This window comes from Schistosoma haematobium, chromosome 3 (genome assembly GCF_000699445.3).
Source record: "Schistosoma haematobium chromosome 3, whole genome shotgun sequence".
Taxonomy (NCBI): Eukaryota; Metazoa; Platyhelminthes; class Trematoda; order Strigeidida; family Schistosomatidae; genus Schistosoma; species Schistosoma haematobium.
This window is the reverse complement of record NC_067198.1, coordinates 35,903,375-35,919,236: the sequence shown is the minus strand read 5'-3', so window position 1 is coordinate 35,919,236 and position 15,862 is coordinate 35,903,375. Positions and strand designations below refer to the sequence as shown.

The window sequence follows — 15,862 nt, the reverse complement described above, 5'->3', positions numbered from 1 at the left end:
TAGCCCTTACGTAATTAAATATTAGAAAATGCAAAGTAGTGCATGTCCAGTGATTATGGAATAACCGCAGCTCACATGTTTTGTATTTTTTTCGTTTGTATAGCATATATACACCTCAACTCAAGTATCGGTAAGAACTTTAGTTTATCGTATAAATTAAACATCTCCCTCCCAGCACTCTAAATCTGTAATATACATTAACTTAGAAACCCGCAATTCTTAAAAAATATTTGTATTTAGCCTAACCAACATTCCTCACTGCATGTATTCTGTTTTCTCATGTTAGTCATCTTAGAACCAAGGATGGTCATTTAAAGAAAAATTTTGCTATCATGTTAATAGTTTATCCAAATCCATAATGGTAAAGAAACAGATACAAGGACAGTTTGTCTGTACGGCACCAACAAATTGAAGAACTCACAACTACGTCAGAGTTTTGAGATTCTACTAATTGGTTGTGACATGTTCCAAAAATGAATACTTAATTGCCTAATCAACAAGTAACAGAATGGTATCAAGTATTATATTCCAGAACAGGAATATATACGTCTATTTTCAAAACCTGAGGTAAACGTTCAACACTTAACTGAAATCAAGATAACAGGTGTCCAGATGCACTCGTAAGAAGTTCAGATGGTAAACTAGTAACCTATTAAAAGGCTGATAACCGCTAGCTTTGATTGTAAGGATACTAAGGCGATAGTTGAGCGAAGACTAAAATGCCACATTAACCAGGAATTCAGCTGGTAAGTTACGCCTTTTGTCGACCAACATAAGCAGAAATCAGAATATATAACGCGTGTATCTTGCGAATTACCACTAAAAAACCAAGAAGAAAAACTACTTAGTTAGTCGTCTCTCAGTATTCTGACCACCATTATAATAGTCGCTTGGTGAGTTGATTTCTGGTAAGATTATCCGCTCATTAAATCTGATCTACTGCTATAAATCGCCTCTACCTATTCCATATTGCCTCACAGTTGAATCCCACTCTGTCTCCTCCATATTTTGTTCCCACTAGAGTGAGTTTCTAAGTGTTTATTAGTACTATAGAGACTGTATAAACCTACTAGTGTGCTATCTGTAGAACCAATCTTTGTAACACTTCCTTCGAATCATAAAAAGAGGGTGGTTGGAGACTCTAGTCGCACACATATATCATGTATTCTACAGAAATATTAAGGAGAGGTCAACCATCAGCTTGTGCCAGATTTAATCACACTGATTAAACCAAGATTTATTCCAAATATACACAGGGGGTACACTACAAACATTCCTCACATTAACGCTCCACATAAATTAAAAGTTATTGGTTATTTTGTAGGCAATAAGCTTCAGGTCTCTATCTAGAAAACGATCACAAGTTGTACAAATATGGTCGACACAATCAGCCCAGCAACTATAGCCAGATTATATTACGTCATTAGTTGTGAAGTGAATTATAATAATATAAGTGATTGAGGTAACTGAGAGTTACCTAACACGGGCATTTATTGCCTACTCAGATATGCACAGGAGCAATTCGGAAGATGATTACAGATTGGTAAACTGATACATGCCATCAATTCACGGAATCATTGGCTATTGGTTTGAGTCATTATTATTCAAATCACTTCCACTGGCGTAACTGCATTCATTTTCTATCTCCACATAAATCTTAAGTAACATTACTATTTCAAACTTTATATTTTCCGATTTTGATTGTACTATATTATTATTATATTTTCAATTTTTGGTCTTACTATCTTTGATATTGGGATCATTTTACAAGTCTCATTGCTTTCTTTTATTATTGTGACTAGTAAATTTGTATACACATCAGTCTACTTTATTAAGGCTATCCCAAATCCAATACCAAGTAATTTCAAGAAACGTTTGCATAAAAGGTAAGCAAGTCAAAACTATTTCGATTGAAAATATATAGTACATTTCTACTATATACACGACAAAGCAATTGATTAGTTCAGTTTATGTACATCATTACTGACAATTTGATTGTCAAATTGCACACTGAAAAAGTTACCAATGTGAAAAATAACGTCCATATGGAATGACAACCGTAATCGTCCAATTCAGCTGAATTCCTTAGTTGATCAAGGAAACTACTTTATAGTGTACATGAAATTAAATTATATACAAGACATTGATTTGAAAAACTCTCTGAAATTGATATATGTTAGCAGTTATCGAAAAATTTATTCTTTTCTTAACTTGGCGGAGGAGCAGCTTGTTTGTCTTCTAACTTTCGTTTAATCAATGCCTTAAATTGAGCCTGCAATTTCGCTTCACGTTTAGCACGCTCAGCATGGTTAAAATGTTCTAAAGCACGTTTCTCATCGGCTGAGTATATCTGGTTCTCTTTACGCAAACGAACAGCTTCCATACGACGATGACGACTACCTGACATGACATAACCCTCTTTTTCAAACGATTCAATCTCTTCTGGGGTTAGACCGATTTCACCACGTCGTGGTATACGTTTACCTTCGGCAATATAAGCTGCCATTGCTGCACCTTCGCCCGGTAATAATGCTCGGCCATAGTCTAACGGAATTAAGCTGGAATGTTCAGCAGTAGGTAACATTGGGCCAACAGCTTCTACTTCCTCTTCCTCTTGTGCACGTTTACGTTCTAGTTCACGTTTCTTATCCTTCATTTGTTTAATAAATTGTTTCTTTTCATCTTCACTATCTACTTCAGATTCTGAAGATGATGAGGAAGAGGATGTGCGACTAGCATGTTTATTCTTCCGCTTTTGTTTTCTGAGTCTATTGCTCTTTTTTGTTTCTTTTTTATGCCTTTTGGAGTGTTTATGTGACCGATGATGATGATGGCTGTGGTTCTTATGCTTGAGCTTTTTATGAGAATAAGAAGTATCACGGTTGTCTGGTATTTTGAAATCTGTTGGAAGACTAGGTCCGAAAGCTTGTCCAGAAATTGTATGCTGGTCGTTATCTGAATCAGAATCCTCTTTAGGTGGGTTTGACTCCCATATCTGTGTGTTTACAGAAGCACCAGAACGCTCACGCATTTTACGACGTCGCTCCCAAAATTCTGGCGTTTGATGATGATTAAATTCATTGGTTTTACGATGACGACCTTCATTTTTATGACTAATTGACAAGGATGGAGATTTTGATTTGGAATAACTTTCACTGAGATCATGTTTATCCTTGTAAGAATGTCGACTAACTTCATAACCTCTGTGTGTGGAATCGGCATTATGTCTAACTGCATTTTCACCATAAGATCTTCGAGTAGGACTGGAATTTCGTGACTCCATGAAAGGAGACCTGTCATACCTTTCATGATTGATTGTCACCATGTCTTAAAAAAATAGAGAATTGGACAAAACATTTTCAAGTATTAATGAACAGAATACCTCACATTTACTCTGACAAGTACGATTAAAACCTCTTAGATACGTGTTGACGTGAAAAGGCAAAATGTTGGGGTTTTAAAAGATAGGATAAGCACAGTTGTATTGATTTTTGAGGATTAATTTCAGACATCTTAGCATCCAACCAGAATATATACACTCTAATGAATCATAAAAACCAATGGCTTGTGACTTCTAAGTGACATATATAGTCATGATATGCCGGATATATGTCACGCTTCGTACAAACATGGAGTATTGTGGTCGGTGTAGGAAATAAATAACCAGTGATATCCGCAATCAAATAGACATAGAATAATGCTACACAAAGTTAAATACCAAGTAAGGAAAAACTGCGAGTTCAAGTGACATGAGGATGAATATTCATGAGTATTTCTGTATAGTGAATACATGACATAATAAAAGGGGTAATTAGCTACCGATTTATAAGTGCGGTCGTAAGTTAGTCGACTAAAGTAACAGGTGTATACGACCATCTGAGATTTAAAACTAGGTAAGAACGTTTACCTATCAAACTGTCGATAGGTAAACCAATTCGCAATACAGACGATGTAAAGCTTCAACTCTGGGACAACGAATTGTCCCAAATGTGGTTTTTAGCCTGGCCTGATAGTACTTTAGAATAAGATTTCATGTTCGTATCTTTATTTCATTTTGAAGCAACGGTTTTTGTGTTCTCATACTTCTAATTTCCTACCGCTGTCCTGAATTAACTTATTTATTTAAAGGACTGAACATTGGCACAAAGAGGCCATCAAAATATTTATACGCAGCACAGAGTGGTTACCATTAAATTTGTGTGTGGGTTAGTCCCCGAGCCTTCGATCTAGAGGTCTAATCCACAAGACAGTGGGGCAATGTCGAGATGCAGTCCCATGGTGGCTGGTGACCGAGATTATGTTCATACGTCATTTGTTCCTTCACGATCCTGAAGCCTATGTGCACGACTGGTTTGAAAGTAGGGTTTTCCGGCGGACTTATGTTCATCTTCCGCGCCCACCACTCCCAGTAAATTTGCTTTTCGCCCTACCAATTTCATATACAGCAACCCTACCCTGGCAGTGCTTATATGCGTGTTCTCAAATGTGGGCATTTTGGAAGGGAGAGCAAACTCCCCATCCTCGGGCGTACCGGTCTATTCTGGGGGCACCGACAATCATATAAATATACTGTATTGGAAGAGGATAATTTCACATTGGTTTTCAGGAGAACTAGACACTATCCTGGGCTTAACACTGCAGTCTGGAAAATACGGCTTAATCCTGTGGCGCAACTTCACAGGTACTAGAACCGCAGTGGACCTGTTCTGACGTAAAGTATATCTGCTTGGATAGATACACATCCAAGCTAGGCTCGAGTGACAATGTCTGGTTGATAGTATGTTTAAATTATTAACATAACGTGAAGTCTTATCTAAGAAGAATGTCTAAATAAACTAGACAGCTTTGAAGGTAGAGAAAAACATATCTCCGTACTGTTAGGACTAGTTTAAGCTAAAAGGGCATAATGTCTGAAAACTACTCCCTTTTAATATTATTTAAGTTCGAGACGACCCAGGTCACTATTATGACCAAAAAAACTACTGGACTTTAGTTATCTGCACACATACATTGCAAATGAATTCTGTTAGCGTCTTACAGACCAATGTTTACAAGTGTCATTCACGAACGCAAGCAATTTTAACATAAACGAAAGCCATACCAAACTTATATAATGGTCACAACGTCTGAGGGTAATTGGTGAGTTATCTAGAAATTAAGAGATTATAACGAATAAAGCTTTCCGATGTGAATAATTCGTCTGTGACTACCCTGAACTAGTTCAGGGTAATGTGATTATGATATAGATTTTACAGTACCTAGAAGAACTATCACCAAATCTATTTAGCTTGCATAATGACAAATTTGAAACTAGTTTCCACTTATCTAAACCGATCTACTGTCCACAGTTTAAGTCTTACCGGTGTCCGTTACGCTGAACACAGCTAAGGAAGTAACGTTAAAAACCAAATACAGCGCAACCGAATGCCAAAAAGGCACATTCTTCAGAGATGATTCACTTCCAGATTCGGGTTAGTGTATTAAGTACAAAAGACCTACGGCTTATTTCAGTACCCCTCTAGTATGCTTCTGTGGGTATCTAACCATCTATTGAATGAGTCGATTGAAGGCACTGACACCACTGCTTCGAGTAACAGGTTCCAAGACCTGATGACTCGGTGTGAAAAGTTTCGGTTTCAGTTTCAGTTTGGGAAGGACAGGAGGCCTGGTGGCCTGTGTTAGTCCTGGCAATGGTGATCCCTCAGTTGACCCAACTTTCGTTGGAAAGAATCGACGGACGGAGCCTCAACCACGTGCTGAGGTAATGAGTTCCACTCGTTGATGATTCTATGGAAAGTCGATAGTCAGCTGACAAGTAATTTGTTCTTAGCTTGTGGACTTTTTTGGAGTGTCCTCGTAAATTCTCTGTTCTGGAAGACAAGAAAAATGAGGGCATATCAGGTGCAAATTTGGCACTAAGCTATTTGAAAACTGTAATCAAGTCGCCTCTAGTTCTGCGATATGACAACGGGAAAAGGTTCAGCTTGGCCAGTCGAGCTTCATACGGAAGCTTCGCTATTCCGGGAATCAGCTTGGTTGTCGTTCTCTGAACCTTTTCCAGAAGCTCACTGTCTTTTTTTAAGCAGGGGCTGGCCGCTTGTATGCAGTACTCAAGTTTAGGATGTACGAATACTGTATACAAAGTCAAAACCGTCTTAGCGTCGACGTGACTAAAAGCTCTACGTATTGACCATAAGGTTCTAAAACCTTTGGCGGCTATTGCACGGCAGTGTGCAGTAGTCTTTAAGTCTTGGCTAACGATAACTCCTAAGCCATTATATGTCTGGACGACAGGTAGCTCAGTGTTATTCATCATGTATGTATCTGTGCCTTGATGGCCGATATGCATCACAACACACTTGGAAGTATTTGTCGGCAACTGCCAGATAATTTCTTCAGGTCATTTTGGAGTTCTAAGCTATCACACTCACATCGTATCGTTCTCCATATCTTGACATCGTCAGCATATAGCAAGACGGATGATGATAGGAGACAAGGAAGGTCATTTACATACAAGAAGAATAGCGCTGGCCCCAAAACTGTACCCTGGGGCACTCCACTAAGCGCAGTTCCCCAGCTAGATAACTTCGAGTTCACCCGAACTCTTTGTTGACGCCCAACTAAGAAGTCTTTTATCCACATCAATAGATTGCCTCCAATTCCGACATTTCTTAACTTATATAACAGCCGAATGTGCGGAACTTTGCTGAAATCAGTGTAGTCTACGTCTCAATTTTCCCAAGATTTTGGGGTTTAGTTCGTCAAGACCTGTTGACTTTTCCGCGTCTATAGTGGTAAAGTCCTTTGGTACGTCGTCTCGATTGAAATCTGAAGTGAGCATACAATTTACTCTTGCCTTGTATTAAGGTCTAGCTTTCCATCTAGGTGATGTCAGTCGATTAACTTTCCTCCTACCTCTAAGGAGAAGTGATTATACTGTCATCTTATAAAAGTTCATGGCTAGGATGGCCCGTCAAGCAATTGCACCGGGTCGTTCTAACATATGGAAAGCAAACCTAAAGGCGATCGTATCTGCAGCGTCTACTGAATACGAGACAATTGACTTTGTTTCTTTCTACCGGATAGGAACAACTCAGAGGTTATAATGAGCGAGTAGAACCAAGAACGAAAAAGATATCCGTGGTATACAGGTTTTCACACCGAGTCATCAGGTCTTGGAACCTGTTACTCGAAGCAGTGGTGTCAGTGCCTTCAATCGACTCATTCAATAGATGGTTAGATACCCACAGAAGCATACTAGAGGGGTACTGAAATAAGCCGTAGGCTTTCTGTACTTAATACACGAATCCGAATCTGAAATCTGAGTCTGAATCATGAATGTATACTTAATTACAAACATCCCTTGTGCTACACACTAATATCCAGCTTAGATCAAGCGCTTCTTATTAAATCGATAATTTTTACAAAAATGTTCTCAAACTCCTTTACCTGTGACCTCTGCTTTGAATGGATTGCTATCCATCGATTATAGTGTTACGGACAAATATGTCCTCATACCCTGAATATCTATGGCACCTTTAAAAATGGCTAACACGACATACGTACTCGGAAGCAGTATTTTGGATAATGTAAGTGGCGGATTTTATCCACATCTCTATGAAATCACTCAAACGTTCTGTGAAATGATTGCAACCCTGTAACGCTACTTATTGACTTTCGTATCGTATTTGCAGTTAGCCGCTGACCATGATTGACAATTAAGATGAATTCCAATGGTCAAATAAGATCACAGGATAGGCGGACATCATCATCCATTGCGAAACATTTGATTGAGGCGAGTCATAAGGTTGGTATCAAATCAGAATTTGTTTTGTTGTACAAAAGCCTTCAAGGACGTATACCAAGGTTTATTGAAGCATTGGCTGTACGAAAGTTGGAACCCCCTTTATGTGTTCAAAAACAATTTGTGTTTACACTTAACCTACCCTGGTAGTACTGATTTATTATCCAGAGTGTTAATCACATTTGTTTTTTTGTACTTTAATATTTTTCCATTGTTATGACTTACCCTTAACCTGCCTAGTTGACTTTTTAATTCTCATATATAAATGTTCTTAACAAGTATATGTGTGATCAGATTGTTCGAAATGTATTGCACAAATATATCACATAATTCTGATGAACTACGTCTTCTCATTGCATTATCGACATTTATCAAAGGAACTAATTGTTTTGAATTAAGAACAAGCCCTCATGTTCTACAAGTTGCGTGATAGATAACCAATACGCATAGCGTATAGTTAAATATTTAATTTCGTATTTAAAGCTACCATAAAAATAGAGGACAAACTCATACTAGGTGCTTCAACTTCGAGTCATTGATTGTATCTAGTTGAATATCTTGGCATATTATGATTGTAAGTGTTCCAAGTTGTTCACTATTAAGACACTGAACGATGGTTGGTCAAGACTAGCATTTTTGTATGGGTGGGTGCATTCGTTATCTCTTATTGTCGTCCAAACCAGCACTTCATATTTGATGCAAAAGTTAGTTGCTAACACAAGCAAGTTCCATTCATTTATTATTGATGCTGGTAGCTTTTATATCCTAGTGAAGATTAAATTACGAGCAACTTCGGAGAACTTGTAGTGCAGCTTCGAGTCGTGTTTGACTATGATCAACACTACAGTGTAGATCACCAACGTAGATGATCTATGTCGAAATGATTGGAGGCCGACTCGAGTTAGACGTGAATGGTGTGACGAACCAACTAACGTCGAAGTCACACCTCGTGGTCAACACCTTACGTGGACTACCCCCATTGACGTAACAAGGTACTATAGATGCTTTGAAGACTGTACAACACAAAGGACGTTATTACAGAAATATATTAGTTAAAGTAGATACAAGCGAAAGTAAGACCACTGCCGCATGGGCCAGCCCATGGCGTATGATTAACTAATGCGCGTCGGTTGTACATGACCTTGGCAGGGAGCGACGATCTGTTCGACATTCAGTGATCCAACTGCCGGATGATTTGGCTGGGGCTCAGTGACATTTCACTGGCCCTACAATACTCCCCACCAGATTCAGCGGCCGTTTGAATCGGTACCAAACATGTTGGGAGCAGTCGCGCGCCGGAGAGTGCCAAACGAATATTATAAATTCTCCAGGTATTGCTTATCTGTAAAACAAATGGAAAGGAGGCGGCAGAAACTGGTCGGGAAACAGCGAGTCATAATATGTTAGTAGGTCGTTGCTTAAACGTAAATTGATTAACCATAGAAATAATGAAAAGAACAAAACGTTTTATTGTTCTATCAAGTCGCGCTGAAATATATAGCCTTGACAAGTAATTCAGTTCCTCCGATGACAAACGTTAAGTCTGCCGCAAGAGTAATGATGCTATAGCGATAGTAGGATAAGTGTATTATCAATCGATATCCATATTTGTACTGTCATTAGTTTAAAGTTGTAAGTCGGACAGTGTCGTTGACAGCTATTAATTAGTGTCAAATTCTAGTTATATCTATATCTAACAGACTAACCGTAAGTACAGAAGTATAACCGTGAAGAGTGGTCGTGATTTCATTGTGCGAATCTATTGACCAACTTGTAGTCACAGTTTGAAAAGTCGATGACTGCTGCTACAGTTAGTAAGGGTTGAAGGCTACAAATCGACAGCAAAGGTGGCACGATGAAGTCTCTAAAAGATGATAAACGGTGAGTGCTGCGTGTTTGTTCGGTTAGTAAACAGAAAAATATCGAAAAGAACATAAGAAAACAAAAGTGTCACTCTGGACTCATGTCAATGATACCCTTGAAAAACGCTGTCAGTGTTGGGATAGAGGCGACAATATCGTTTTCAGTTTGCAGGAGATTCGCTCGACTGCATAAACTGATGATTCGCGCGAATGATAATGTCGTCAGACCACCAATTGAACTGGACAGGTTGTAAATCGTCGAGTAGTTGAACAACCGATTGATGTACCGAAATCATCGGTTAGATAACAGCCACGAGGAAACAATACTTCATAAAATAAAGTACGACGTCGAAGTAGAATAACTACAATAGTTCTGATGTATTATAAAGTCAAGTTTAAATAACATCGTTCTTACGTATACTAACAATTGCACTGAACGGTCGTTTAGGTATTATTAGCGTAACAGTTGGATGTGTGAATAAAAACATATACGAAAACTATGGTTGGGTTCGTGGAGAATTTTCGAGGACGTTTAGATATTTTCCAAACCCGTATTGTATACAAATATACCGAAAATGGAATTGGAATGACTGTCGTGTAATATGAAAATCGAGCCATGATTTACCGTGTGAAATAATGGCAAATACAAGGGGTATAGTAAACATTAATTAAAATGGTAACCACCAATGTAACTAAGGTTTAGAGGATCCAGGTAACGTGGCCATTTCGTAAAAGGCTGATACAAAGAGCTTATTACCTAGCGTTAAGTGACATATTAAGTACGACAACGTGTGCACTTGGGACACGGACTAAGCGTGCTCGTGTACATGCAATATGTTTTACCACAGTATGTCGACTAACGAGTCATAAATGTACATGATTTCGACTAAAACTTGACGGCAGTGACAGAATATATGACTAGTTTACGTGAAAGAAACTACGAAATGTTATCACGCATCATAAATATAGTACGAAATAATCTAATGAAATTATGAAACTCGCCTGGGTTACTCTTGCCTTTAAGTAATGAAGTAGGCAATAGTTTGAATCTGGATTATGTACGAGGTACTGTTGATTAAATTTTTCGATTAACACAGCGTTGTAGACTGACGAACAGTCTAAACGAGATCTAAGATCGCAGGAAATTTATAGTTCAAACTCACCGTGAATTTCTAGCATTCGTATCCTCTGTTTGGCCATGGAACTCAGCAATTGGAAATTAGGCAGGCAGTGGTAAAAAAAAGCAGAACATTCTAGTGGATAGTGGTTAAGCAGAAAGATGAATTTATAGTCGATAGTTTATCTTGTCTTATTTATACCAGTGGATAAGGTACAAAGAGATATGCGTTCGTGTTGCCTTGTGGCTATACTCACGAGTGGTTGATATTTTAACAGACATATTACACAGGAGCATTTACATGCTGCTAATGCTTGTTAAAGAACCACGATAGCCGATTATAATCGTAGTTGATTGGTTAGTTCTGTCGATTGAACGAATTATCTAGGTTTAAATGCTAATCAACATTGACATGAACCAACGAAAGTTCACAGTAACAGATTAACATAGGCGATGATAAAAATGAAAAAGAATAAGTATAGAATACAATAATAAAGATTATAGTGATAGGTTGCGTTATTCGAAGTCTTGCTCACCTGTGTAGATCACCAACGTAGATGATCTATGTCGAAATGATTGGAGGCCGACTCGAGTTAGACGTGAATGGTGTGACGAACCAACTAACGTCGAAGTCACACCTCGTGGTCAACACCTTACGTGGACTACCCCCATTGACGTAACAAGGTACTATAGATGCTTTGAAGACTGTACAACACAAAGGACGTTATTACAGAAATATATTAGTTAAAGTAGATACAAGCGAAAGTAAGACCACTGCCGCATGGGCCAGCCCATGGCGTATGATTAACTAATGCGCGTCGGTTGTACATGACCTTGGCAGGGAGCGACGATCTGTTCGACATTCAGTGATCCAACTGCCGGATGATTTGGCTGGGGCTCAGTGACATTTCACTGGCCCTACAACAGGAAGACTACTTGCCAATTAACCGATAAGATCCTCCGTAAGCCAAATATCAGCAGGCAGTTGATGGCTGTAGTCGAGATGTATTTGTTGGCGATCTCGTGGTATCGAAAGAATACCGAGATTGTGCCAAAGGAGTACAAGTGTTGTTACTGAGAGTATCCAAATTCGTGCAAGGTCATAATCAAAGAAAGAATGTCTTTAGTACAGTTAAACAAACAAGTACAGTAAAACAATCACTGGTATAATTCGTCATAATAATAATTGTTTCCATCACAACAATCGCGTTTTCATGATAAAAGTATGTCACTACAGGAGCCCCCTGCTAGAAAAGGTTTACACATTCGTTACGTAGCGGTTTCGTTCGTGGGAATGATCGGCAAACGTGCGATTGTAGGACGAAAGAGTTGGCAGAGCAGGAAGCGACCGTTGATCCTAGAGCTGCCACCGAAGGTCTTTTACGTAGAACGGTACCAGGAGAAACGTGTTGTATCTGTTGCCAAAACAAAGTAATTGGGCAAATGACGGTCCTAATATTCATCATAAATTTAAATGTACATTGTTACCTAAGCAAATATGACCACCCAACTGTTCAACCAATAATTGTTCAATTAATCGAATCTAAATTACAGTAAATGAGGAAATTGATAAACGATGCGAGAGAATTACTAATCGCAACGAATAACTGTTATTCTATCCTGTCTGGATAGACCACAGACAGATTCGTTCAAAAGATAATATTTAGTTGCTTTATAACAGAGTGTTTCCAATTCTGGAAGAGTGCTTCAATTCACGATCAAAAATACACACTTCTAGTCAATACAAGCAACACAATCAAAAGGAGGAACAAAACCAATATGGTTGTCACCAAGACTAAGTGTCAATTTAAACAACATGAATCCAGTTCAGTGAAAAAAATGAAATTTTAGTGAAGGCATAAGGAAAATGAAAATGATGGTTCACTAACTAGCTTTAATAGCACTTACGTGCTTCAGCGAAATAAACTTGTTTAAACATCAAGCTCTATCAATTATGATCTATAATAACCTAAATATGCATTGACTAACAACGTAAGAAAGGACTAGATAGTTATCTTGATCTAATTCTTAGTGTTCCTTCACCTCATCCTGTTTTAAACTATTCACTATCCTGTAATATCTTTTCTTCCGACCACTGCCTGCCTAATTTCATATTCTCGAGTTCCATTGCCAAACAACAAGGATGACACTTCTCCAAAAACATACGGTGAGTTTAAGCTATAAGTTTTCTGCAATCATAAATTCATTTTAAATGGCTCGTTCCATGGCGACCACACAATTATCTGGGTTCATTCGATTGTTCCGATCCGAGCGAGTGGCAAAAACGTCAACAGCATCAAGCACCCCGGAATTAATTGCCATACTGCATGTCTTATTCTGGATACTTTTGGATCATTACTACTCCTCAAGAATGGCGTTATATATGTCGTACATTGAATAATCTAATTTTCAAAAATAATCAAGGCGAGTTCAACTATTTTACTTAATGATTTTTTGTACTTAAGATGTATATGTTTTTCAGTTGCTTTTTCCATATATTTGTAAGTGACCCTAGGCTAAATGCAGTAACTTCTTATGGAATGTTTAAAACGCGTCATTTTCCTGCCTGAAGTTTCACAAGCAGTCTTAACTTTAAAATTATTTATCTGGACATGTTCATTATTATTAAATTGTCATATACGTCAACAACCTGCATGTTAACCTGGCCCATGCATACGTTGCACTATATCTTCATGTCTCCTAAATTTAGGAATCATCTGAATCGCCTTTAACATTTATCAATAAACCCATCATAATCGTTGTCGCTAATCGTATTTGAGTTTATGGATTGGTTTATCATATTAGCAGCCTAAAATGCGAACATAGTTTAGATAATAAGATTAAAAATTTAGGTTCTATCAACTGCACTAGTAAAATAACTAAACTGTCAGGTAGCTGTTAGCTAAACAAACGTTTAAAATCAAAACTCTTTAGCCTACTAGAATTAACACTAAACGAATCTTTCTGAATTAAAATTTATAATTAAATTAGGCGTCTCGGATTCTTTAACGTTATAAATTTCTGATAATTTCGAATCACCTAAAGCAACAATACCTATTTTTCTACTGACTAATCCTCAATCAACACTATAACTAGTTAAACGTAATAGTTTCAGGATATCGTCATAAAGCATTGTCATAACTTGACAATCACGTAATATGATTGATAAAATTAATGAAACTATTAACAAAATCGGTCAGCAAATTGATTTACAATTATCACTAGTGTTGTTTTTTCTTTTATCTCCATTCACTATAGATGATTACAGTATGTTTCTCTATCGGTTGCTTATTCAGTAAATATCTCAAAACCTTGTCAGTCTAATTGGAGGTTTAGCGACACAATCATGCATGCAAATAATCAGGATAAGCAGTCGAGCAAATCTGCAAACTGAAAACATCAATGTCGAATTTACCCCAACACTGACTGCGGTTCAAGCCATTATCATAGACATGAGTTGGGAGTGTACTCCCCTTGGTTACAACTTATGTACTCCCTGATAATCACATGAGCATCACTCACTATTAATTGTCTTGTAAAAACTTATTTAGCTAAATACATCTTGCAGCACCACATCACTTCGTAATATGACACATAAGCTTGACTGATTTCAATAACTTATAATCACTATATCTCAGTTAAATCGTATTCCACCTTATAATAAACTGCATACTTGCAACTAACTTGTGTGTCCAATAAGCCGGCAAGTATAATTATAAATAAACGGTCTACCGCAGATCAGAACATTGAGTCTAGAGCATGTCTCTTACGAATACACTCATGTTTAATGATTTGTTCTTAGCTATCTGTCCAAAACTCATATAATTATCACTCACGTATTTAAATTTTGTTTTGATAACCATTCATGTGTATTAGTAGTATTACTAAATTCTATCACGGTCAAGTAAAAATAATGTTGAGAATATCTCCCGGTAACTAAATAAACCGTATCAAACTAACTGGAACACTAGTTGGAATTCTTCTCCACGGTAATACTTTTGTTCCTTCAGTTAGCCTACTAATAAAAATGCAATTGAAAATCAACTAATTGACAACTTACTAGCATGAACGTTATTTGATTTTATAATTTAAACCAAAACTAATGCCAATATTAACATTTCTACAATATTGATTGCTTTTAATATTTCTAAACACAATACACATACCACGTATGAGTTAAGTTATTAACCAACGGTTATTAACACGCATCGTTTTATTATTACTATTGTAATCCCATTTTCTATAGCTCAAATAATCTTCACCCAAATTGTCATTTTAAGAGTGTTAAGCATGAAGGCAGGTATTTTCAAATTATTACATGTATTTCCCGACCAGATGTTGCCGCCTTCCTTCTGATTTATCTTTCAGCTTACCATTGCCCGGGGATGCTTACTAGTCTTGGTAACCTTCGGCGCACGACAATCCCATCCAATTCGGTATCGAACCAACATCACGTTGATTCTGGTGAGAGAGTAGTGTAGTGGCATTGGACAATAACCACACAATCCACAAAGCTGAACACGAGACTACTCAGAAAATAGATATCCAATATTTAACGCGGGGAAATACCTAACAATGGAGAAGGCGCGAACAAGGAGTTGAATGGACTGGAGTTGATCGGATGGCATGGCTCGGCCATGCAGGTGTGGTCTCTGCTGAATGTTACCTTATGTCTTCTATTCCTATTAAATATATTGTTCTTTCACTAGCCTAACCTTGTTCTACATCATGTATTGGTAATTGATACGATACAGTGAGTTGATGTAGTCTATGGTGTGACTTCCACGTAAGATCTTATAGATTAGGCAGTTATATCATGACAAATCTACAAATTTAGGATTAGGTCTATTATTAGAGCAGTACTAATATCATAGTAGACCATAATACCACAGATTAAGCCAAATAACAAACACTTTCACAAGACTGCCTAAGAGCGATATGAAGCCATCGCTTCACACTGTAACCTCGAATAGAGTCAAATGAGGCATTATTGTTGATGGTCAAGTTGGAAATATAGCAACAAAGAATAGCGAGGGAGAATCTTAACGGAAGTCGAAAAGTGAGTATTTAGTCGAAAGA

The 15,862-nt window shown here is 37.6% G+C and overlaps 1 protein-coding gene across 1 annotated transcript; it reads right to left on the bottom strand.

Annotated features, from left to right (window-relative positions):
• Window positions 1-1,910: 1,910 nt before the first annotated feature.
• MS3_00010654 (uncharacterized protein) lies at window positions 1,911-5,411 on the bottom strand. Its single transcript, XM_051219045.1, has 2 exons — window positions 5,361-5,411; window positions 1,911-3,327 (listed from the first exon to the last, which is right to left on the bottom strand). The coding sequence occupies exon 2, from the start codon at window positions 3,323-3,325 to the stop codon at window positions 2,207-2,209; it is 1,119 nt and encodes a 372-aa protein (XP_051069746.1). The 5' UTR covers window positions 3,326-3,327; window positions 5,361-5,411; the 3' UTR covers window positions 1,911-2,206.
• Between the last annotated feature and the right edge of the window lie 10,451 nt (window positions 5,412-15,862).